Consider the following 27,652-nt stretch of genomic DNA (forward strand, 5'->3'; position numbering starts at 1 on the left):
GGGATTTCAACTTCTGCAGGTATAACCGCTTCGGTCCCGTATACCAACAAATAAGGAGTTGCACCTACTGAAGTGCGAACAGTTGTGCGATAACCCAATAAAGCAAAAGGCAACTTTTCATGCCATTATCTCGAACCTTGCACCATTTTGCGCAGTATCTTTTTAATGTTCTTATTAGCAGCTTCCACAGCCCCATTTGCCTTCGGACGATATGGAGTTGAATTCCGATGTGTAATCTTAAACTGCTGACATACCTCACGCATCAGATGACTGTTGAGATTCGCCGCATTATCTGTAATCATTGTCCTCGGGATCCCGAACCTGCAAATGATGTTGGAATGAACGAAATCCACCACGGCTTTTTTAGTCACCGACTTGAGAGTTACTGCTTCCACCCACTTTGTAAAGTAATCGATGGCCACCAAAATGAACCTATGCCCATTGGACGCTTTCGGCTCAATTGGTCCGATCACATCCATCCCCCAAGCTGCGAAAGGCCATGGAGCAGACATTGTGTGTAATTCTGAAGGAGGAGAATGTATCAAGTCGCCATGTACCTGGCACTGATGACACCTACGAACGAAACGGATGGAATCCTGCTCCATGGTGAGCCAGTAATAGCCTGCTCGAAGAATTTTCTTTGCCAAAACATACCCGTTCATGTGCGGTCCACAAACTCTTGAATGTATCTCAGTCATGATAGTTGTAGCCTCTTTAGCATCTACACACCTCAAAAGTCCTAAATCTGGAGTCTTTTTATACAAAATTCCTCCACTTAAGAAAAATCCGCTTGCCAATCGTCGAATAGCTCTCTTCTGGTCACTGGTAGCATGTGCTGGATATTTCGCCAACTCGGTATATTATTTAATATCATGGAACCAAGGCTCACCGTCAAGTTCCTCTTCAACTGTATTGCAATAAGCATGTTGATTGTGAGTTTGTATATGTAAAGGGTCAATGTGAGCCTTGTCTGGGTGCTGGAGCATTGAAGACAAGGTGGCCAAAGCATCAGCAATCTCATTATGAATCCTAGGAATGTGCTTAAATTTTACTGTTATGAACCGTCTGCAAAGATCCTGCAAACACTGGTGATATGGTATAAGCTTCAAATCACGGGTTTCCCACTCTCCTTGAACTTGGTGGACTAGAGAGTCTGAATCCCCCAATACCAATAATTCTTGAATCCCCATGTCGATAGCTAACCTTAAACCCAAAATGCAAGCTTCATACTCCGCCATGTTGTTGGTACAATAAAATCGAAGCTGGGCTGTTACAGGGTAATGTTGTCCTGATTCTGAGATAAGAACGGCCCCTACCCCAACTCGTTTCCTGTTAGCAGCCCCATCAAAAAACAACTTCCAACCCGGATCGTTATCCGGAATGACCTCCTCGAGGCATGACACTTCTTCATCAGGAAAGTACGTTTTCAATGGCTCATATTCTTCATCCACTGGGTTCTCCGCCAGATGGTCTGCCAAGGCTTGGGCTTTCATCGCGGTCCGAGTCACATACGAAATATCAAACTCCGTGAGTAATATCTGCCATTTTGCAAGCCTGCCCGTGGGCATGGGTTTCTGAAATATATACTTCAAAGGGTCCAAGCGGGAGATAAGATAAGTAGTGTAGGACGAAAGATAATGTTTCAATTTTTGTGCAACCCAAGTCAAAGCGCAACACGTCCTTTCTAGATGAGTGTACTTAGCCTCATAAGTAGTAAACTTCTTGCTGAGATAATAGATTGCCTGTTCCTTCTTGCCTGTAACATCATGTTGACCCAATACGCAACCAAAGGAATTGTCCAGAACTGATAGGTACAATATTAAAGGTCTCCCAGGCTCGGGAGGAACCAATACAGGTGGATTCGACAGATACCTCTTGATTTTGTCAAACGCTTCTTGGCATTCGTCAGTCCATTCAATCGCAGCATTCTTCTTTAACAACTTAAAAATGGGCTCACAAGTTGTTGTGAGTTGAGCAATAAATCGACTAATGTAATTCAACCTCCCAAGTAGGCTCATTACCTCGGTTTTGTTCTTTGGCGGTGGTAACTCCTGAATAGCTTTGATCTTTGCAGGATCCAATTCAATACCACGCCGACTGACTACAAACCCCAAAAGTTTCCCTGACGGGACTCCAAATATACATTTCGCTGGATTGAGCTTAAGATTGTACCTGCGAAGCCTTTCGAAAAATTTCACCAAATCCTTGACATGGTCAGACTGCTTTCTTGATTTAATGATCACATCATCCACATATACTTCAATTTCTTTATGCATCATATCGTGAAATATGGTGGTCATCGCTCTCATATATGTTGCCCCAGCATTCTTCAACCCAAACGGCATGACTCGATAACAATATGTACCCCATTCTGTGATGAAGGATGTCTTCTCTGCATCATCATCATCCATAACGATCTGGTGATACCCTGCGTAGCAATCTACAAAAGACGCAATCTCATGCTTAGCACAGTTGTCTAACAAAATATGGATATTGGGCAATGGAAAGTCATCCTTCGGGCTTGCTTTGTTTAGATCACGATAATCCACACACACACGCGTTTTGCCATCCTTCTTCGGAACGGGGACAACATTGGATAACCAAGTAGGGTATCGAGCGACTCGGATGACTTTGGACTCAAGTTGTTTTTCGATTTCTTCTTTAACCTTCAAACTCATGTCTGATTTTAGTTTCCTTAATTTCTGCTTCACAGGAGGGAATGTGGGGTCAGTTGGCAATTTGTGAACCACCAATTTAGTACTTAAACCCGGCATATCATCATAAGACCATGCAAAAACATCCTTATATTTAAACAAAGCCTGGATTAATTCTTTGTTGGAATGTGGTTGAACATGCACACTTAGCTTAGTTTCCCTGACATTATCTTGATCTCCTAGATTGATTGCTTCGGTTTCATTCAAATTAGGGTTCGTTTTATCTTCGAAGTGTTTCAAATCCCTGCTTATTTCCTGAAATACTTCTTCTTCATCATATTCAACTTCTTGGTTCATTGTTTCATGGTTAGGTCGGATTTTAAGATCTGGCTGAGAATTCCGCATGCATGTCATATCATTAGAACCAGCACAAACAGAACTGTACAAAAGAAAATAAACAAACATATTAGAATTTACGGAAAAAACAAATTGCATTTCATTGAAAGGAAGGATAGAAGGGTTTGAACATTAAAACAAGCGAAAGATAAAAATCCGAATTACAACCCTGGAATAACTCGGATAAAGGAAAGGAAAACAAAACAAACTACCAAAACTCCTTCCTGGTTGGGAGAGGAGTGACTTCCCAATTGCTGAGTTGGACATCATGGCCAATGAACTGCACATCCGCGTTACTGGGACCCCCTCCCATTTCAACCATATCAGCTTCAACAAACAAGTTCTGGAAACACCCAATCAACCCAAAATCCACATCCAGTACTGGCTGGGAAAAACTGCTGGTATTCTTGACGAAGGACTTGTAGATTGGTGGCACAGGCTTAGTAAGTGACCATGATTCTTTTTTTCGCTTTTTAACCCTCTTTCTATCTTCAGCCGTTGGTTTGAACCCCAGACCAAATGGACCTGGACTCTCACGTGGACACACCGGATAAACCATACCTTGTAGAGAAGCCCCCAAGCCTTTTCCTGGCTCAAAACCATATTTCAACATTTCATTTACCACCATAACAGATGTTGGAGGCAACTGCGGTCTCAGAATGGGTTTCCCTTCAGGGATCTGCTCAGCTACCACTATATCAGAAGCTTGATACACCAGTGTTTCATCAGCATTATGCACTTCGATAAAGGGAACAGTGGAGTCTTTATAAATGGACAAATCCCCTTCACCGTGAACGATCACTTCCTGCCTATCATATTCAAACTTGATCATCTGATGCAATGTGGATGGGATTGCCCCAGCCATATGTACCCACGGTCTTCCCAACAACATATTATAGGAGGCATTGATGTTCAATACTTGAAAATCTATGGTAAAATCACCAGGCCCTATTGTAAGCACAAGATCTATCTCACCGATGGCGTCAGTTTTCGCTCCATCAAAAGCTCTAACACACACATTATTTGGTCGAATTCTTTCAGTACTTACATTTAGTTTTTGTAAGGTTGACAGAGGACAAATGTTTGCACCAGAGCCCCCATCAATCAAAACTCTCGTGACATAGGAAAGCTCACATTTTACAGTAATATGAAGGCTTCGGTTATGTCCAGTACCTTCAACGGGTAGTTCATCATCTGAGAAAGTGATTCTATTTACCTCAAAGATCCTCCCAGCAATTTTCTCCAATTGATTAACCGTAATCTCAGTAGGGACATGAGCTTCATTCAAAATCTTCAACAAAGCTTTGCGGTGTTCATCTGAGTGTATTAATAAAGACAACAAAGAGATTTGAGCAGGGGTTTTCCTTAATTGCTCCACAATGGAATAGTCTGGCAATTTCATCTTTTTCAAGAACTCTTCAGCTTCTTCCTCTGTTACTGGTTTCTTAACGGGTATTTGGCCTTCCCTTACCTGCTTGGTTTTCCTTAACTCTTCCGGAGCGAAGCATCTTCCTGAACGAGTCAGGCCCCCTACTTCGTCTACTTCTTTGATGATTTCCTTCCCTTGGTAAGTAACCATAGTCTGATTATAATTCCAGGGAACCGCCTTAGCATCAACTATTGAAAGTTGTGTCACTGGCTTAATAATGATAGGAGTGGTGAACGCCCCTTTGACAGTTAAAATAGGCCTGCTCGACACCCCTGGCACGATCAACTTTGGTTTTCCCTGACTTGCCCCAACCTTCTCTGGAGCTCCCTTCACAATCAATAAGGGTTTCATCGCGTCTGACTGGATTGGTCTCTTTGTAACCTCATTTAACCCCAAAGGTGCTGTTTTTGCGGAATCTGCCACATTTACTGATTTCTCCACGCCTGCTTCAATCTTCATGATAGGCTTGTATGGAACATCAGACCCATCACTACCATAGATCAACTCCAACATTTTTGTTTCTTTATGATTTGGTAGTGGGTTTTGATTGATATTCGGTATATCTGCATTTTGCACCACAATTTGTTGTGTATCAATCAAATCTTGGATTGCTTTCTTCAAATACCAACATTTCTCTATATTGTGTCCCGGGGTATCAGAGAAATAAGCACATCTTTGAGAGTAATCAAGATTTTTCGGAGGAGGGTTTGGGATCCTTCCTTCAATTGGGCTTAAAACATTTAATGCCCTCAACTTCTGAAACAAATCAGCATATGATTCCCCAATGGGGGTAAAGTTATCCTTGACCGTATTTTCCCTTTTGTACTCCGGCCTGGGCCGAAAATTGGATCTGGGAGGGCCTTGGTAAGTCTGTGGAGGTGGAGGACGGACTTGCGGGGTTGGTGCACGCCATTGCGGGTAACAAGGGGGCTGGACATATGGCTGCGTACTGTATATGGGGTACTGAGGGGGCGGAATAGAATATTGTGGGTTTTGGGGAGGGAAGTAGTGTTGTGGGTAATTATATGGATCTTGGGTGTAGTTTTGGGGTTGGGGTTGGGGTTGGGGTTGAGTGTATTGGCGAGGCGGGCCCCTCGGGTTTCGCCGTAGCCCAGGCGCAACCGTAGCTACGTCTTCCTTTTTCTTCTTTCCACCAAAACTCCCTGAACCATTTTGAATGGCTTGGGTTGTTGCCTTCAACGCGGCAAAGCCGACAATGCGTCCTGTTTTGATTCCTTCTTCTATTATTTCTCCCATTTTAATGGCCTCAATGAACGGTTTTCCTAAGGCTGGGATCATGTGTTGATAATATGTCTCATCTTGTGCTTGGAGAAAAGTCTCCACCATCTCTCCTTCTCTCATTGGTGGCTTTACCCTTGCAGCTTGTTCACGCCAACGAACCGCAAACTCCCTAAAACTTTCGGTAACTTTCTTCTTCAGGTTGGTTAGAGACTTTTTATCAGGAACCAGATCAATATTGTACTGAAATTGTTGCACGAACTCATTTGCCATATCATCCCAAGTATGCCATTTCACAATGTCCTGATCAATAAACCATTCCGAAGCTAAACCAGTCAGACTCTCCCCAAAGTAAGCCATGAGCAATTCCTGATTACCCCCAGCTCCTCTCAGTTGGTTGCAGTATCTCCTCAAATGAGCTATGGGATCACCGTGCCCATCGTACTTGTCAAACTTCGGTGTCTTAAACCCCGGAGGTAAGTGAACACTCGGGAACATACACAAATCACTGTATGAAACGCTTTTATAGCTTCCTGATCCGTGCAAGTTCTTCATAGCTTGTTCTAGACTTTTCATCTTCCTAACCATTTCGTCATGCTCTACATTCTTAGTAGCAACTCCATACTCAGCGCCAAGATGCGTAACCGCATTCTTAGCAGGACCTCTATATTCATGGCCAAGATGCGTAACCGCATTCTTAGCAGGTCCTTCAGAATCGATTAGAGGACTAAAATGTAGAGTCTGATGATAAGGATCAGGAGCCCCAAATGCAAAATCGGGTGCAAAATGCTGCTCTTGACGGATGTCAGATGGTGGCACAAGGTTTGACCTTTGCATAACCGCAGGTGGCGGTATTGTGTAAACGGGTCTTACATTTGCAACATGATTGGGGTTAGACAGTGAGTATGTGTAGGCAGGCCCAGTGGTTGCAATCCCGGAATGATCGGTCCTGATTGGTACCCTTGGAGGACGACCTACAGAAGTTTCCGCCGTATTCGGCAAATTGGTGTAATGACCGAACCCAGGTGGGTATACCGGGTCTTCCGCAGTAGATAACGGTGCTTGTGAGCATGCCTGTGCGACGGAAGTGATGTCGGGGAACCCAGGGATTGACTGAGGAGGTTGTTGACCATTCGACCATCCTTGCAACATCTCAATCATTTGTTGCCTGAGAATTCTATTCTCCTCGGCGATGGCAGATTCTTGTTGAGCCACCCATTCCGTTTCATCCCCCATGTTGATCATCGGTAGCGAAGTCCCTTCCGTCATTCCGATACTGCCCTTTGACCTTGTGAAATAATGATGCGTTGCCAGTATGGCCACAAACCAACCACTTTTACCTTAACTCTTCTCTGTAAAACAGCTAATGTTAGGGTTAAGCAATTCATAATCACTCATTCATATGCATGTATCAATTCTACCATGGCAGGCCCTATGTCTCATCCCGGCTTATCTAGGTGCAGCCTCGCTTTTTTTTTTCATCGCTCATTTCTCTTTTCTTCTTCTCCCTTTCTTTCAACCTCTCCTTTCTCTCTCTCTTTTTTTTTTTTTTTTTTTTTTTTTTTGCAGGTTTTAGAAGCTTCGATCGAACCCGTTGGGGGTTGCCTACGTATCATGTTGAAAACATGAATCAGATCGTAACGTCGTTCGTACAAATAGCTGGGTTATTTTGAAAACAAAATCTTTTCCATTGATTTTCAACTTTCATTCCATCATTTTTACAAAGACTCAAAGAAAGGATGAAAAATGAAATAAAATCGACTCCACTAGTACTAAAGACAACGTAACGCTGACTCAAAAGAAAAATGAAAGAGCAAAAGTTAAAAGACGAACACGTTGACTGCATCGACACTTCTATTCCTTGTCCCCCTCATGATGACTCTGATTCAGCTGGCCACCCATATCCTTATATAAACCTTGCAGTGCACGAGTGAGATGATTGACAAAGGTAGGTATTTGCGAATGAAACTGCTCGTAGCCCAATCTTTCATATTTCAAACCTGCTTGTGAAGAGCGAATGGCCATACCTCGGACCCTACCTCGAACCGTCTCACATTTGTACTCTAATTCTTTTATCCTTAACTCACGGGCAGCGGCCTCTTCTCTCGCCTTTTTCTCACGCACGGTCACTGACTCTAATTTCTCCTATAACATCTCCCTCTCCTGAATTAACTGAGACATATCAGAGCCTATATTTTGGCGAGCCAAGTTCCTTTTTGCTTCCTCCAATTTTTCGTGAAGTTTATCTTGGGAGCGTAACCACTCAGCCTTCTCTTTTTTAAACTGTTCTTCTTTTCGTTCAAACTCATTCTGCTGTTGGTGCATATCCTCTTCAAGGATGCTCAATATCTCTTGCAAACCTTGTCTAATAATTTTAGCACGTTCCGCTATCTGTGACCCCCTAATCGTGGCCAGTTGAAGCTTTCCCTGTAGTGCGGCTGTTTTGGCCCTTTCCTCGGCAATTTCTACATCCCGCTGCTGAATTATAGCCCTAGCGTGCTCCAGGTCTGTGTGTATAGTTTGCAGTGTGGATTGATAATCTGCTCCTACTTCTAAACGGGCTTGTCTGATCTTTTCCTCATACTCCATTTGTTGTTGGGCCAAGCTTGCTCTAGCACGCTCTAAATCTGCTTGTAAGAGTAGATTGGCGGCATGGTGCTCCTTTATCGCCATCGCGATTTTTATGTCCATTTCGGCTTCATAATCTACTGGCCCTTTTGCGGATCTCTTGGGTTGAACTTTCACAACTGGTTGGTTCTCGAGCCATATAGGGTATCCCGGATGCACTTCCCCCGAATGACGCTCGGTAACCATTGTATCGAATGTCATTACCCGACAGCCATTCCAAATCTCCACAACCAATCCTTCAGGCAAGGGGATTTCTGGTCTTACCTCAAATACAAAATTCGTCATGTCTTCTACTACAGGTATTATCTGGCGCCGACCCAATTGTCGTAAAACTCGTAATGGTACGTACGGTTGAACACCCCTTATACCCATCAATAAGAGAAATGGGCGATGTGTAGATGTGTATATGACTTCTCTCCAAGGGAACCAAGGGAAGTTCCAAGTGATCTTATCTGACGTTAATGAACGAAATTCTCCAATCCATGCCTCCACACCGTCCGATTGCTTATAATCCTTTACCCTAGTTTCATAGCTTGAAATGTAATCACTCCGATCATGAACAAATCTTGCCACGTGACGGGGTCGGAAGATATGCTCCACTATCCACATTTGCAATAATATGTTACACCCTTCAAAGTAACCCTTTCCCTTTTGGCAAACCGTCAAGGCCCGATAAATATCTGCTAAGATCATTGGCACAATGGTATGATCCTTCTTGGTGGTCAAGACGTCTACTATCCCGGCTAAACGGATGTTGATTTTCTGCCCCCGTCTTGGGAAGACCATTATTCCTAAAAATGCCACCATGAAGGCAAAACGACTGTGGTCTTTCCAAATTTCAAAATTTCCTTTATTACTGAGCCTCTTTCCAAACCTCTCAAACCCGTCTCTTCTCCCGTACCTCTCATACAAGAATTCTAAAGAAACCCATCCTTTGTCCAGGGATTCCCAACCCTCATCCAGAAATTCTTCCTTGCCCTTTTTCTTCTCATCCTCTTTGCGCTTAGCGATGTTCATTTTTGTGAGGAAACTGTTCACAGAAATAAGTCTTGGGGCTGCAAGTTTTTGGCGGTGTAGGTTCTCACCAAGTCCGGTATAGCCAGCAATTTCCTCTAAGGTAGGGGTCAGCTCGAAGTCTGAAAATCGGAACACATTCTTTGTAGGGTCCCAAAAGGATAGCAAAGCATCAATCACGTCCCTCCTAGGGTCGATTTTCATAATGTTGGTCAAGAACCCCATATGCTTAAAGATCTTTGTGTGTTCTAGCACATCCATTTCATTCCACCATGTCCAAAGTTTCCAAGGGACCTCATGAACAACCTGAAGTGGTATACTCCCATCTCGCTTCCTCTTTTGACACTTCCCACGGCCCGGATAAAACATGTTGTACCTATGGATGTAAATACATGGTTAAGACTCATATAGACCTGTTGGATATGAAAGTAATGACCTTTTTAGACTTGGACTCATGAATGCACGTGGACGACAAATAAACTTATAGAAAAATATGTGGTTTTAAAAGCTAAGGCAAGAAAAATCACAATCAATCTCTGTATTTTTTTTTTTTACAGCAGTCTACCGTGACCCAGATAGCAAAACTCAACAAAGTTGCCCAACATTGGACTTGAAAACCAAACCTAGAGTGAATTGTCTAAATACCCTGTCACCGATTCGTGGGTACATTTAATTTTATGACAAGGACTCTGCAAAGTGACTTAGTATCTTTATTGTTTTGACAAACTAACCTGACACAAGTGGACAAAAGGACTACACAAATGACACAAATGAACCTCTCAAATCTGAGAAGGTGGGGCCGAACTCGAAGAGAGTTGCCTACGTATCTCACGGACGGTGAGAATCAGGCTCGCGTAGTTCGTATAAACTCAAAAAAAAAAAACATGGGGATGATATTTGACCTCTTCTCTTTTCTTTTCTCCTTTTTTTTTTCCTTTTTTTTCGAGAAGGGTAGGGCTAAACAGTTTTTTTTTTTTTTTTTTTTTTAATGGCCCAAAAGTCAGTGATATTTATCTCTCTCGAACCCCCTTGGTTATCCTAAAGCCGGTCAACAATCAGGCACTTCCCAAGTATATTACAATTAGCACATTGGATGCACATGTTGGTCTGATAAAAGGTCACCTGTCCTAGTCAGACCCGGCCCCTGTGCCGAGTCCCACTAAGTCAAATGCACGTGATGCAGCTAAGCGTAGCCTACTAGGGATATCAGTTCTGCGTTTTCAGTTCTGCTAGGTTTAAGACCTAATGGCAAAGGTGTCTAGACTGGGTCACCCGAGCGGACAACTCGAGCCGGGGAGGGGCAATACTGTCGGTAGCAGTGCTATTCCGACTTCATTGCTTATCCTGTCCCGCCTAACATGTGTGACTAAAATCCTTCACCGGGGGCCAAGACACTCCGGCTTTATCTTGACAGAAAGTTAGGATGCATAACTGCATTCCTGTGACTGTGTGTGAAGTGTTTCAGAGATTCAGAGGGGTGCGCGAGAGAAGACAGTTTATAATACAGTTCAACAATATCAAAGCGATAAATGAGCGGTAATTAGCACATTAGGCTCAACAAAACACAATAAATCCAAATAACAATAATAAAAGCCAAGTATAAGGCAATATCACAAAGCTCGAATTCTGGTTAACTCCCCAGCAGAGTCGCCAGAGATGTCACACCCCTTTTTTGGCGCCTCACGCTATCTATGCGCAGGTTTTATTACTAAAGGGTTTTTCCAATTGAAGTGACGGTTTTGATTAGGGATTAGTTATTTTTTTACAGAGTCGCCACTTGGAATTGAGTTTTGGTGTTCCAAGCCACCTTATGAATCCCTAATCAAAAGGAATGACTCTTTTATTATGGTCCGCGAAAATAGAAGACCGGGTAAGGAATTCTATTGACCGGGGAGAAGGTGTTAGGCATTCCCCGAGTCCCGTGGCTCTAGCACGGTCGCTTTATCGACTTATACTTAGCTTAAATTAATCTTTGAATATATTATGTATTTGAGCCTTGATTTGCTCGTACTTTTATTGTTGAACATTTTATTGGTCTTAACTCGGATACGTAACCGCATTCCGGATCTTTTAAGCGTCTCAAAATAAGATGCATAACTGCATTCTCACTCGAAACAAGATTAATTATTAAAGCGAATTTAGCCAAAGTGCGTAACCGCATCCTTGAGTTTAAAAAAAAAACGTCTCGAAATAAGATGCGTAACCGCATTCTTAATCGAAACAAACGTCTTGAAACGTGCCTAAAGCTCATCTAGCGTTAAAGACAATTATTTGTCTCTAAAATCCGAGACTTATTATTATTAATTTTCACTCTTTTGACAATGGATTTTGAATAAATTCGCAACTCATCTCGTTCAACTCACATTTAGTTAATTAATCAGGCCTTTGATATATTGATTAGGCCCTAAAGTAGTCAAAAATTGATTCATCTGACGAGTCATATGACCCATTAACCTAACCAAATGCCAATTGCTTCTATATTCACGTATTAATGCCTAAAAAATTAATTGTTATCACTGCAAACACAAACCCAAAGAATATAGCAATATCCATACAAGCATTTAAAATAAACATACTCTTAAAACAGTAGGTGTGACAATAGTAATTAATCACAACACCCATATATCACTTTGTAGCAACTGAAGAAAAGAAACTATACGTATACATCAAGCATTCAACCTATTCATAAACCATAATAACATTTAACATAAAACAATAGCAATACGTGATAAGATAAACTATTTCAAAGTAAACAAGAAGTTTGAAAGAATGGACCTTTTTATAGATTTTTCGCAATACAATGAGATGATAACCATGAATCTTTCATCGGACTCGACCGGAACGGCGAGCGGCAACCTCTAACTCCCTTTAATCTCACTGGGAAACCGAGAAAAAGCTGTGCTTCGTATGTGTTTTCAGCAGCATTTGGGATTATTATTTCAGCTGGTTTTATGGAGTTTGTGTCTAGGTAAAGGGATGTTTTAGTGAGGTCTTAAGTTGAGGAAGGTAATGGATTTCTATCTAAAACCCACCGTAGGTAGTGGAGTTGAGTTTCACGGTGGTTCTGTCATTTACATGGTGATGGACTTTAGCTTTCAGGTGAGTGTTCACGGTGTGGGGCGGCGGCTAATGGTGGACTTTTTTTTAGTTGGGTTGTGGAACAGTGGCAGAGAATGGGTAATGGGGTGGTGGTGGTGGGTCACGGTTTTGAGTGGGGAAAAAAAAATGAAGAAGATGATCTATCATCTTTCTTTTTATAATAATCCCTCCTATCCAGAAATGATTCCCCCTATCTGTGTATGCTTCCTTTTGTCTCTATCTGTGTTTGCTTATCTCTGTCAAAGAAAAAAAAATAGAGCCGGTGCCCCTAAAACGGAAAGATGCTCCCCTCTTTTCACGTGTTTCCACCTTTTTTTTATTATTTTTTATTTTATGTGGGACCCACCCCCTAACAATAAACTTTTCCAAAAACGTGACCCCTTCCCATTTTGATAAGACTTGTTATGAAGTTTTGTCATTTTGTGATGAGGTGGTGTAATTCCATTTACTTTTTTTTTTTTTTTTTTTTTATAAAAATGTAAAATAAAAAAAATAAAAAATATTTAATAACTATTTCAAGATAACTAAAAAAAACAAGGTTAAAATAAATGACTGGCTAAGCAAAATTAAAACCTATAAAGCATATTTTTGTAATTTTTCTTTCTTTAAAACACAAAATTTATACTCTGAAAATAACGAATATTTTTTGTCCTTTTTTTGTTTTTCATTTTCACGAACAAACCTACTAAAAATGAAATAGAATAAAACTAACACGTCAAAATTAAAATTAAAAGAAATATTTAAAACTATAAGATGAAACACAAGGGGAGGGTCAAAATTACGTGTCTACATATATAACTCAATAATACCCGCTCTACAAGTACTTCTTGGAATACCCTCAAAATTCAGATTATAACTACATTGAATATAAGCAACAAAATCCGCCCCCGAAGGAAAGGAAAATGGTAAAGAATCATAAGCTACCATTTTAGTTATCTCTATACGATCTTTCTTTTTGTTGTAACCAAAAGATTTTCCGGTATGTGGGTCTATTGTTCAGAGTACCCCTTACGGAACCCGTTCCCCCTACCCAAGCGTCTGGATGTGTATTTGTCACACCCTTATCAGGAGTATGACGGGCTCTGACCCGTAGGCTAAGAACCACCTGAATTATCCGTTACTTTGAACATTATAAACCATAACTCAAAGAACACCTGCACGCAGAAAAGGCCCTATATCCGATCATTCAGCACATATGTTCATATGCGGACCGATAAGGTCGCCACAATATAACGTATATCATAAAGCCAGCAAGGCTAACAGTAAAGTATCAAGAGCTCAAAATAAGGCCGACAAGGCCACAAAAATATTATACAACAATATGAACTGGTGGAGCTATAAAACATCTAACTGTACACACACGTCTACGAGCTTCTACATAGAACACAAATGATCATAAGGACAATACCCAATAGAATGCAGCTCCGAAGTAAGTGGAGTGCTCCTGAGAATCCGCTGGTAGGACACCTACGGGTCAGATCCGTCTTCCTACCCACCTGCAGGCATGAGCGCAGCGTCGACAAAAAGGGACGTCCGTACGAATAATGTACTGAGTATGTAAGGCACGAATAACAACATAATATAGATATGAAAGGTAACATGGAATAAGAGAGATAACCTGTACATCTGGCCGGCCCGGCCATTAAGGCTCGGTGTCATATATATAGTATCATGCCCGGCCATTAAGGCTCGGTGTTATTATCATTAGCCCGCGTCCGGGTCTCCCGCGTCCGGGGCAATATCATAACATGTCCATTGCAGTGGTGTGCACATCTACGTGCCATGCCCGGCCAACTATAGCGCGGCGCGGTGTGCGAAAATACATACATATATATAAAGCATGCATGAGAGCCAAATAAAAGCTATAAGTACATCGGAGTGACGTAAGGTCGGTAACCTCCGATTATATTATGAAATAATCATTATCGCTCTATCTCTCCTTGAAGGAACAATTATTATAAGGCGAGTTCAATAACAATAAATACAAATCAAGAAAATCATGAAAATAACTCAACATTTTCATATTCACATTGAAATCATAAGCTTGGGACTTTTAAACATGGAATCATCATCATCATCGTAATCATCATAGAAACATTCTCATCTTTAGCATCGTCATTAACATTGTAAAAACATGCCCGTTGTTGTTGTCATAAAAGCTTATAGAATCATAAATCTTTGACTCGGAAAATAGGGACATTTTGGAAAACATTTATGGATTATCAAGAAAGAAGTCATGTCTTTGAATCATGAACTCTAATTTTTGGAAGTAAGGAGGTTATGAAACATATGTAGGGAATTATAACATAGGAGTTTCTAGAAATAGGATCATCGTCATCATAAAACATACTTATATTTAGCCTCATAAGAACTCTAAGAATCATGAATCTCTAGCTTTTGAGAATAAGGACATTTTAGGAAACATGTATGGGTTCACAAGAAAGGAATCATGCCTTTGAAACGAAAGGGTCTAGCCTTAACATACCTGTTCAACCTCCAGTTATCCACACTTATTCGTCCGAATTCGAGAGTCTACATTTAAGAGGATTTACACTATCATTAGAATCATCATAGTATACTTATACTAATCTTTCAAGTCAAACTACTCTCTGCCGAAAATCGGGCAGCATCTCCCCTGTTTATATGCCTAGCCCGAAATTCCAATTCAGCAACCAACAACATCAACAACAATACCAATAGTAATAACATCATTTCCAACACCAATATATACCCTAAAACAGCCCACACGCTGTTTTCCAACCTCCGTAGCTAACCAACTTACTATACAATTATTTAACCACTCTATCTTCGTGAATAAGCCGGTATTAACGTAAATAGAAAGATATTCATACCTTATTCTTGTTAAAACAGCAATATCTCCGATATCCACTTGAATTCACGCTAAAATCCACCGCAAAACAATACTAGAATCACAACCATGCGTTATCCGGGCCTCAATCAAGCAAAATCACTTCAATTGATCTTAGATCTTCATGAATTTGGTAGAAGGAATTTTGGGAAGTGTAGAGAGAATTTAAGGAGAGAAGATGGTAGGAAATGAGTGAAAAAAATCAGATTTTTGTTTTTAAATTTCTGATTTTTACTGTTCACACCGAGTTACTGTAGCAGGTCGGTTACTGTAGCAGTTACTATAGCACGCATTTCTGCTCTGCCCGCCTAACTTGTAACGTTCATAATTCTCTACTCCGACATCGTATCGATGAGCGGTTTGTTGCGTTGGAAACTAGACTCGACGAACGTCATTTTAGGCTTTTGAAACACCTTAAAACGCCCCATATACCTGGAGATATACCCCTCCAAAGTTGAACCAAAATTCTGTCCTTAATTCTGCCAACTTTTTCCAAATTTTCGACAAACTTATATTTTCTTTGATTTGGTTGATCCCGGAATCTTCCAAAACTCCCCCTACATGCTATTTATCATTTATTATACTTGATAATGGTCATGTTCTTGTGTTTCAAGGTTGTCCTTCCCGATTACGACTTACGAGATCGTAATTCATCTTTTACTTCATCGTTACGTACTTCCCATGGCTTGTACCTTCCAAAACTTCATGGGATGTCTCCGATACTCCATCGCTACGGTGAAATATGTGGTATGCTCATGCTCTGAAAGTGTAGGGTGTAACAGTATTCATTAAATGAGTCCTTAGTGTTCCCGTTCCCCCAGACTTATTGTTCTTACACTTGAATTGAAATGTTTTTTTTAAATATATTACATATGGCTAATTCTTTCTCCCTATCTCTAGTCATAAAATTCCAAACTTTAGAGCTTCGCGTATGAATTTTTGTCGCTTTTTGTTGTGTTTGTGATTTTTGTGGTTGTTGTCCTTGTTGTGTACCACTATCTCCTATCGGATTTTTCGGTGATTGTGTTTCGTCATCGTCATCATCAATAATTTCATTATAGGTTGAGCCAAATCGGTGTTCTAATTGTTCATGTTCTAAAATTGGATTATTTTGAGTAATGTCAACTTGACCCATCATATACGCTTCCGTTTCCGGCACAAATATTTCCTCCATAATTCTCCCCACCCCCCGACTACCACCGCCTCTTCTAACTCTCTTAGACATAATTAAATCGCAAGCAAATAAATCGCAAGAAAATAAATTGCTAAAATTTAATTGCGAAAATTAAAAATAGAGTTGGAGCGAAGGTACCAAATTGCAGAAATAAATTCCGCCAAAACAAATATTGAATTGAAGGCGGCTAGACTTGCAAATTCACCAACTCCACCAAGACTTTGTTTTTGTATAGTTGCAAAATATAAAATAGCTAATAATTGAGAATTTGAGAGAACTTGTAATTTTAAAGTAGCTAATAATTGAGCAAATTTGAGATTTGAGAAGAGAAAATCGGTGTGGATGAAAATAAAATGGAGAGAGATTTATATAGGAGTGGGAAAGGGTTTAAATTGTTAAAAATAAAAGTTTGGGGTGTTAGGGGGAGGAAGGGGCCAAAATTGGGTTTTTAGGCCGTTGCCAACGGCCAAAAATAAAATTGGACCGTTGGGCAACGACCCAATAACGGTCACATTTGCCCAGTCAGCACAGATTTAAAAAAAAAAAAAAAATTTGACCTGTTCGCCAAAATTTAAATCGTAACTGACCCGATATAACACGATTTTCGTAAACGCATAACCGATATACCGGGTTCGGTTTTGGTTCCGGGAACTGGAACCATTTAACAGGCTTAGGTCAGTCCTTCAATACTATGGAATACTACTATATAGGCTTGGCTTTTATGATCCTGGTGCACCATATGATTAGCAATGATATCGATCATGTAGAGATATGGAATATGGGCAATCTCAGGGCTATGAAGCCTAGAACAGACCTAAAAACCTTCTGATTACTTAGTAGGTAATGCATGCAGACGGCGCTTTGGAATATTCACATTGTATTAACAACAGATCTTCTGGACAATAGTTTACACACTCATCTCCAGATCTGATTCCCATGATGATGATCACTTTAATAAAATATCACGGCTCCTTTTTAAAATTGTCAATAAAATTTCATTTAGATTTTTTAATTACGACACTGCTAAAAAATTATTATTTTTTCACTGAAAATTTTCCAGTGAAAAATGTTGAGTGGCTATTCTTACTGAATGTCGGTGAAAAAAATCTAAATAGTATTATTTTCATAAGGAAAAATTAGGATGTTTCCAACCGTTTCAATGGAAGTCTGTTTTTTTTTTTTTTTTTGGTCGAACAAACAACTTTTATTCATTTTCCAAATCATGCTTACAGCTACATCCATTCAAAGAAAAACATAATTCAGTAACTACTCTCAACCACCCTATCTACTTGCTATTTACATTAACTTCCCTATTGGTATAATCTCTCAATCCACCCTTTATCTCTACACTGTTTTTTCCTATGTATAATGTCAAAAATTCTATACTTGCTTTCCTCTTTGATGTGTTCTATGACTTTATGTGGCATGGGCACAACATTGTTCCACAAGGCTTCATTTCTTGCTCGCCAGATATGGTAGATAAGAGCAGCTATTACTTCCCATATGAATCCCCTACTTACTTTCCCTGGTGTCTTTCTGGCCATTCTTCTCCATATATCTTGCAAGTCTATGCACTGTAATCTTATTTGTACCCATCCAAGCAGTTCCTGGAGGCATTTCCTGGAAAATTTACATTCAAATAGCACATGCTCTACTGTCTCAGACCCATTATCACATATCACACGAAAATCTTCTTGGCATATTCCCATTTTGGCCAATTTAGTTCTAGTTAGCAGTCTGCCCTTCATTGCCAGCAAATATATGAAGCTATGCTTTGGTGTGTTGCCCTTATTCCATACTCCTCTCCACCACTGCCATTCTTCTTCATTCCCCCTCCTCCATTTGTAACCACTTTAGATAGTATATTTATGGGAGTCCGTTTCCCCGCCATGCGTTTTCCCAATGAGCTAATTCGGTGAGAATGAGTTGGGAAAATCTTGTCTTATAACATAAATTTCTAACTGAATATCGGTGGAAAAAACCTTGTTTCTAGTAGTGCGATATATTATAATTAAACACTTAAACAAATAATAAAGTATTCTTATTAGACACTATCTGCTCCAATGCTAAAAAAGCTTCTGCTCCCTATTAGATACTTGTGTGTTGTTGAAAAAGCTTTTTTTTTTTTTTTTTTTTTTTTTATGTTTGGTTAAATAGAATACAATACTTTTTTTTTCAGGAAAATGTATTTATTTAAATTGATAATGTGGTAATTAATAATTTGAGTAGTAGTTTAATAAAATTCTTAAATATTAAAGATCAATAATAATGTTTAAGCGTTAAATTGTGAAGGAAAATGAGTTATTTTCCATTTTTGTTAAAAATATATTTAGTAAAAAAGAGTTATTTTCCAAGAGAGATCCTATGGAGATGGTTGGAGGCTAAAGGTGTACTTGTGGCGTACATTAGGGTGATCAAGGACATGCATGAGGGAGCCAAAACCAGGGTAAGGACAGTAGGAGGAGACTCAGAACACTTTCCAGTTGTGATGGGGTTGCATCAAGGATCAGTTCTTAGTCCGTTTTTATTTGCCTTGGTGATGGATGGATTGACGCGGCAAATTCAAGGTGAGGTGCCATGGTGTATGCTTTTCGGGGATGACATAGTCCTGATCGACGAAACTCGTAGCGGAGTTAACGCTGAGCTGGAGGGTTGGAGACATACTCTGGAGTCTAAAGAGTTTAAGCTGAGTAGGACCAAGACAGAGTACTTAGAGTGTAAGTTCAGTGAAGCACCTCAAGAGGCTGGCTTGGAAGTGAGGCTTGGTACCCAGGCCATTCAGAAGAAAAGTAGTTTCAAGTATCTTGGGTCTATTATGCAAGACAGCGGGGAGATTGACGATGATGTCACACATCGTATTGGGGCAGAGTGGATGAAATGGAGTCTTGGTTCCAGAGTGCTATGTGACAAGAAGGTGCCACCACAACTTAAGGGCAAGTTCTACAAAGTGGTGGTTAGACCGACTATGTTGTATGGGGCGGAGTGTTGGCCAGTTAAGATCTCTCACGTTCAAAAGATGAAAGTTGCCAAGATGAGAATGTTGAGATGGATGTGTGGCCACACCAGGAGTGATAGGATTAGGAATGAGGATATTCGGGACAAGGTGGGAGTGGCCTCGGTGGAAGACAAGATGCGAGAAGCAAGATTGAGATAGTTTGGGCATGTGAAGAGGAGAGACACAGATGCCCCAGTGCGTAGGTGTGAGAGGTTGGTCATGGATGGTTTCAGACGAGGTAGGGGTAGGACGAAGAAGTATTGGGGAGAGGTAATTAGACACGACATGACGCGGTTACATCTTACCGAGGACATGACCTTAGATAGGAGGGTTTGGAGGACCTAGATTAGGGTAGAAGGCTAATAGATAGTCCTGTTATCCTTTCTTATTAGTAGTCGCATTATCGCAGTATAATTTCTTGTGCTCTGATTTCTGCTATTATCTGTTATCTCTTGTGCTTTGATTATCTTATGTTATCTGTGTCCCTTGCGTTATTTCATTTCCATATCGCTTTGAATCTCTTAGCCTTATCTGACCTCTTTTTATGCTTTTTTTATTGAGCCGAGGGTTTTTCAGAAACAGCCGTCCTACCTTGGTAGGAGTAAGGTCTGCGTACACTTTACCCTCCCCAGACCCCACGTTGTGGGATTTCACTGGGTTGTTGTTGTTAAAAATATATTTAACAATCAAACATACAAATATTAGCCCACTTACTTTTAGAAGCATTTATTTTTTATTGGGAAAATACATCAAATCCCACTTAAACTATACCCAAAATGTCGAGTTCACACTCAAACTATACAGACGACCTATTACACACCTGAACATCTAAAAAAGTGAATTTAATACCAACCGACATGCTGATGTGGCACAAATTATAAAAATAATTGAAAAATAGGCGTGTTTTAATTAAAATTTATTTATTATTTTCTTTTTTTAATTACAAAATACATATTATAAAATCCCCACGCACCCCATCCCGACCCTTCCTCACCAAACTCATCTTCTTCGTAGAATAGCTGTTTAAATCCAACCAAATACACCTCAATCCTCAACCAAATAGCCCAAAATTTCAGGTTTCGAATTCCACTCGTCGATTCGAACTCGAACTCGAAGCTTTGAGTTTCAAAAATGGCGGACTGTTTTTCTTTGAGCTTTCTCAACCTTAGATTCAATGGTTTACATTTTTCAGCTCCAAATATCCTTCTCCTAAAATCAGCAACTAATCACGACTTAGCTTCAACATTTTTAGCAAACTCAATTGACTTTCTGAAGCTTCATTAATGGTGGACGAGAAGCAGATGTGCCAATGGGATGATCGAATTAGCTTCAACAATTTTTAGCAAACCAAATTGACTTTCAAACTCCTTCGTTGTTCAAAACCCCAGAAAAAAAAATACAAATATATATGTATCAAGTTACTAGTAGTTTCAGCTATGGTTCTTTTTGACATGCTCAAAGGACACTATCTAGAGAGACAATGGTGAGATTTTCTGGGTCATCACACCAGTGATGAATTTTTCGATTATCAAATCCAAGTGGTCGGACCACTTTCCCACTTCAATTTTCGGTGTCCTCACTCTCCACCACAACTTTGGAATGACACCGCGGCAACCTCCAACACCACCTTTGTTTTCTTCCGTCAAAATAAATTTTAAGTTTGGTGGGTCTTTTTAGTTTTTGTGGTGGAGGTGTGGTTTAATGGTGGATTGATGGCGTACAATGAAGGAGAAGCAATTGGGATGACATAGATTTAAAAAAAAATGATATAGTATATGATGTGGTGGTGACATGGCAATGACGTGGCAATGATATAGTGTGATTGTAAAACACCTCCCATCGTGTGATTGGTTATATGTGTGTTAGGGTAGTATTAAATTAACTTTTTAGATGTTCAGGTATGTAATAGGTCTCATGTATAATTTGAGTGTGAACTTGACATTTTGAGTATAGTTTAAGTGTGATTTAATGTATTTTGCCTTTTTTATTTCATGTGCTGCAACTCTTGAAAATATTTTGTTAGAAGGACGCATTCGAGAACTTCTAACAATTATAGTCGAGTTTATCATTTCTTTCATAAATATCCCAATTCTTTAATGAAGTGAGAAAAGTGCAAATTGCATGCACCTCAAAAAATTGATATGGATTTCTCAATAACACTCGTACTTTAAAGATGCCTAAAAACTTACAGAAACCGTAACCAAAGCCATATATACCAGTGTCCAGGTCAGAAATTCTTTGTTTCATATATAATCTTGCTTTTATTAAAATAATGAATGCATAATGTGTTTTTCATACATACTTCATTGCTTGTCCGACTACTTTTTGCCCTTCTTCATTTCAATGACAAGTCAATACAAATCCCTTGAGGTGATAAAATTGTGCGTTTTGACACATAGGTGATAGGTGGGCTGCACATTGGCTATCAACCTTAAGTTTTAACAGCAATTTTTTTTTTTTCTGAAGAAAATAGTTAGTTGCAGGGGATTGGACAAAAAGTATCCCTTTTCGTTAAAAGTATGTATTAAGGACCAAAATAGTCTGACCCTCATACTTAAGGACTATTAATGGAAATCTATTAATGTCACATGAATTGTGATGAGAGAGTCCTTTTTGGTCGAAAACAATGATGAGACACTTGCTATTAAAGTTGTCCAGACACATACAAATAACAGTCTTCTTTTCTCTTTTCTCATTCTTCTCCTTTGCCCCAACAATTCCTGACCTTATACTGTCCCCCACTAATATCGTTTGCCTCCAACATAAAAAATGCTACTCACATTTCAGGAATTAACACCAGTTAACCTCTGTCTGTTGGGGGACTTTTTGTTTGTGACTGAAAGGCACTCGCCGTAGAAAAGTCTAAATAATAATAATAATAACTTATTATTATTATTATTATTATTATTATTATTATTATTATTATTATTATTATTATAACTATAATAATATTAATACAACAACGACATATTCAATATAATTTCACTAGTGGGTCTGGGAAGGGTAGAGTGTACACAGACCTTATTCCTACCTTGAAAAATAGAGAGGTTGTTTCTGATAGACTCTCGGCTCAAGAAAAAGCAATTTAAAGCAATTCGAAAGAAATAATGAAAGTGAAGAAGCCATGACAAAATATTATAGAAAGCATGGCAGAGCAGTTTGAAAGAAAAAAGGAACAGTAACTACAACAAAATAAAATGATAATAGCAGTACAAGAAATAACAGATAGTGGTAGACGTCGAAGGATAAGAAACTACCAGAGTAATACTGCGGCTAACCAATATGAAGGATAAGTGAGACAACGCTCAACTACCTCCTAACCATGTACCCTAATATATGTCCTCCAAAACCTCCTATCTAAGTTCATGTCCCCGGTAAGCTGAAGTTGCGTCATGTCCTGTCTAATCACCCCTCACTAATACTTCTTCAGCTTACCTCTACCTCTTCTGAAATCATCCATAGCCAACCTCTCACACCTCTGCACTGGGGCACCCACGCATCTCCTATTCACATGCCCGAACAATCTCAGTTTCGCCTCCCGCAATTTGTCCTCCACCGAGCCACTCGTTTGTCTCGAATATCGTTATTTCTAATATTATCTCTCATAGTATGCCCACACATCCATCTCAACATCCTCATTGTTGACTTAAGAATATATGTTTTGATGATTGACAAAGTAAAATGAAAAAGACAATAAACCAGCTTTTTAGAAACAGATGAAGTCATCTGTGATTAAACCAGACAAAGGCAAATCATGCAGATGAAGTGATTGAACCAGGTCTGGGGATATGATCTGCTCAAGAGGTTGCAAACATCTGCTCAAGAGGTTGCAGATAACTGCTCAAGAGGTTGCAGACATGCAAAACACTGTACACATGAACCAGGTCTGCAAACATGTTCTAACACAGTGCCAAGTGCAGGAAACAGATCAGGGACTTAAGCAAACAGATCAGGGCAAGACAAGGATAGATGGACCAGGTCTATAAAGATGTTCCACGCTATATGAGAGGTATGTTCTTCAGAGTTCAGATATGCAGTGGTGTTCAAGTACAGAGGGAAGATGTTTGTAAGAGTAGAAAGGTCCAGTTGCAAGCAGAATATGGGATTAAGATTAATCTGATGAAGATGGAGCTGTTTGAATTAAGTCTAAGAACATGTTCTATCTCAGAGTAAGGGGACATCTAGGAGGAAATGAGCTACAGATAGCTGTAGAACAATGGGAAGTGAAACAAGGGTATGGACATGTGCCATCTCCGACAAATGAGAAGATTCAGATAAGAAAGAACAGGGGTAGGGACCAAGTTCAAGAACATGTTCCAGATCATTATCCTACTTGGAGTAGAATTTGTGTATTATGGTAAAGACTTGGCAGTCAAGATTTGCAGGATTCCTTACCATAATTATCAAGATACTTCAAACTCCTCCAAGGACAATGAAACTGCATGGAAAGGCAAGAATTCTAAGTCAACTAAAACCCTATTACAACTAATGGGTCAATTCACAAAGGGTTTTAGTTTCGATGACCTATGGCGAACTGAAAGCTATATATATCCAAGTATTACCAAGAATAAAATTTGCATATTCATAAAGAAAGAAATCAGAATATTTAGAAAAAACATTCAATGCAATATTGAGTGTTCTGATTCCAGAATTGCCACCTAACACTACGAAGAAGATTGAAGACGTTGACATTTATTGAGTCTAGATTGATGTATTAGGTTGGTTTATCGAATTGATATTCATTCACTTTCCTAGAAGCATAAATTGTAGGTACAAACAGTTAGTCAAATTCAACTTCAAGTTGGGATAACGTGAACGGTTCTTGCTAGTCTAGGGATATTAGTGGGATATGAATTAGAGGTTAGTTCCTAGGTTACAGAGTTTGCAACTTGAATTTACATAGGCTCACAGTTGTAGTGGAGTTTGGGAAAAATCCTAGAGGTGTAGGTCATGGGTTTTTCACCCTTGTGAGCCGGGTGGTTTCTATGTAAATATTGTTGTGTCTTTTACTTTACTGTTCTTTACTATTCTGCAAACATTAGCTTAGAACAGGTAGAATAACTTGTTCTATTCCATAGGTGAAAATCTAGTATTAAATAGGATAGAACGTAAAGCATGAAGCACAACAAGTGGTATCAGAGCAGGCTCTCTCCAAAGAGGCTAACACCTTAACGAAAGATCGTGATGGATGTTGCACTACCTAAGGACTCAGTGAAGGGAGATCTATTCACAAGCCACCACGATTAGATATAGAGCACTTTGCTCAATGGAAGAAGTATATGAAGACTTACTTAATGGATCTGGACTACAATCTCTGGTTGATTACAACGAAAGTACCATGGGTTCCTACTATAACCAGATCGGATGGCATAAAGAGACCTAAAATCGAAGAAGAATTCAATTCGAACTAAATGCAACAGCTGTTCATATTCTATACTGCATTCTAGAGAATGAAGAGTACAACAAAGTTGCATAATGCTTCTGTGCCGATGAAATTTGGGAACTGCTGACACTGACTTATGGAGCTATGTCTCAAGAAGAACGACTCAAACCAGATAAGCTCATGAGGAAGTATGAGCTATTTGCTATGAGAAGTACGGAATCAGTCAGAGGCATGCTCACAAAATTTGTAAGTATTGTCAGTAAATTTAAGCTGTCTAAAAAGGTCTTCACCACAGAACAACTAATTAGAAAAATTATGAGGAGTCTTCCTCCCTCATAGGATACGAGAGTAGCAGCTATTGAAGAAGGGCATGAAATTCCCTGAATGTTAATAGAGGAGCTATTTGCTTAACTGGAAGCTTTTGAATCTGAGAAGGGCTACCAAGTTAAGCAGAACTTTTCAAGAAAATCTGAAGAAGGCAGATTCAGAAACAAGGACCGGTCAAGAGGTGTTTCATGGATGACGAATCAGGCTTGAAATCAGGAGCTGCCCACCATCGGGATCTAAATTTAAAAAGACTATGATAGCGGGACGGAACTCAAGATCCTGTGGTGAATGTAAATCATACTGCTGTCATGGCTAGTAAAGACTCGGATTCTGAAATTAATAAATAAACTAGGAAGGATGCTCTTGACCTTAGAAAGTTAGATGACTTGTCTAAGAAAGGTCTCATGACCCTGGTAGTAAATTGACCAATGAATGTCGGGATATTAGTGCTGAGAGAGTTAAGTTGCATTGTACCATAGCTAGTCTAAAGAGTGAGCTCACAGATGTCAAGAAGAGCAAAAACAGTACTTACAAGGAAAATCACTTGCTGAAGAAACAAGCAACTCAACTTGGCTCATGCATCTCAACCTTCTGAGTTGAAGTACTAAAGTTGACTACCAATACGGAACCATCATAAAAGGGGCTTACCCTGATTTCTCAAATGAAAAGGTGGCCACTATACATGAGAAAGTTGATCGACTCGAACTCAAGTACCTTGCTAATTCTGGTTACAAAGTAAGAAAGCAAACAATAGCAGAGCGACACTCTGGAAAGAAGGGTGGAACACGTAAAGGCAATAGGGTTTCCTGTATAAGGTCTAGAGAGAAAAAGAAAAGATAAATGCCTTCCAGCTGTAAAGAAAAAGGACCCAAGCAAGACTGGGCTCCCAATACTAAGCTCTAATCCTTATTGTAAGAATAAGTGACAGAAAACAAGCTGAGTCGACATATCAAAATGTATGTTCTATGATCAAACTAGACAAAGGAAAATCATGCAATTGAAGTGATTGAACTAAGTCTGGGCATTTGATCTATTCAAGAGGTTGCAGACATGGAAAACACTGTACACATGAATCAGGTCTGCAAACGTGTTCCAACATAGTGCCAAGTGCAGGAAGTAAGTCAGCGACATAAGTAAACAAATCAGGGCAAGACAAGGATAAATGGACTAGGTCTATAAAGATGTTCCATACTATATGATAGTTATGAAGTGGTGTTGAAGTACAATGGGAAGAAGTTTGTAAGATGACAAAGGTCCAGTTGCAAGCAGAATGTGGGATTAAGCTTAATCTGATGAAGATAGAGCTGTTTGAATTAAGTCTGAGAACATGTTCTATCTTAGAGTAAGGGGACAGCTGGGAGAAGATGATGCAGAAATAGCTGCAGCCCAGTAGGAAGTGAAACAGGGGTATGGACATGCTCCATCTTAGACAAATGAAAAGATTCAGAGAAGAAAGAAGCAGGTGCATAGACTAGGTTCAAGAACATGTTCTAGATCACAGTCCTACTTGGAGTAGGATTTGTGTTTCATGGTAAAGACTTGGCGTCAATATTTGCAGGACGTCTTGCCATAATTATCAAGATACTTCAGACTCCAACAAGGATAATGAAGCCGTAAGGAAAGGGAAGAATCCTAAATCAACTGAAACCCTATTGCAACTAATGGGCCGACAATAGGTTTAGGTTTTGACGACCTGCTGCGTACTTAATGCTATATATCGAAGTGTTGCCAAGAATAAAGTTTGCACATTCATTGTCACGACCCAACTCGTAGATCGTGCGGGTACCCACACTAACTCTCCCAAACCCAAAAATAAATTTACACCATTTTAAGGAAACCTATAAGCTAACCATTTCAACATCATTTAAAGAGAAGAAAACAAAAAAGGAAATGCTTTACTAATAAACCGTCTCCCAAAAATGAGTCTAGACTCGTACAAGAGCTTCTAAGATATACAACTTGCCATGGAATTCCGGTTAACTAAGTACAACTTCTACTTTGGAATAAGAACCCACAGAAAGCTTTAGAATGGACACCGTGAGATCCTCAAAAGCTACCTGAACCTCGGGCATCAATCTGGAACAACTCTACACCCCAAAAAGGGTGTAGCAAGAGTAGTATCAGTACAACACACATACTGGTAAGCATCGTAGGCCGACAACGATTAGCAATACATATATAACAAGTGGGAGTAAGCAAATGAGTATGATAGGAAATCAAACGAGAAAGTATACATATCAACACGACAGTTCACAACACTTAGTATAAGAGAATCTCTCCACGCTCGAATCATATCCTAAAGTCAAGTTCTATTCTTAGGTATATTTGTTCACCTCACCAAGATTCCAAATCACAACCAAATAGTCACTTAAGCATTACACAACCAAAGAGAGGACAAGAAACCATAATGATGTAAAATGCAACGCAAATGGATGAAGTGTAATG

At 39.7% G+C, this 27,652-nt stretch overlaps 1 protein-coding gene across 1 annotated transcript; it reads right to left on the reverse strand.

Moving 5' to 3' along the window:
* Positions 1 to 843: 843 nt before the first annotated feature.
* LOC132603517 (uncharacterized) lies at positions 844 to 7,274 on the reverse strand. Its single transcript, XM_060316614.1, has 3 exons — positions 3,263 to 7,274; positions 2,967 to 3,093; positions 844 to 2,834 (listed from the first exon to the last, which is right to left on the reverse strand). The coding sequence occupies exons 1-3, from the start codon at positions 6,985 to 6,987 to the stop codon at positions 861 to 863; spliced, it is 5,826 nt and encodes a 1,941-aa protein (XP_060172597.1). The 5' UTR covers positions 6,988 to 7,274; the 3' UTR covers positions 844 to 860.
* Between the last annotated feature and the right edge of the window lie 20,378 nt (positions 7,275 to 27,652).

Source organism: Lycium barbarum, chromosome 7, assembly GCF_019175385.1.
Source record: "Lycium barbarum isolate Lr01 chromosome 7, ASM1917538v2, whole genome shotgun sequence".
Taxonomy (NCBI): Eukaryota; Viridiplantae; Streptophyta; class Magnoliopsida; order Solanales; family Solanaceae; genus Lycium; species Lycium barbarum.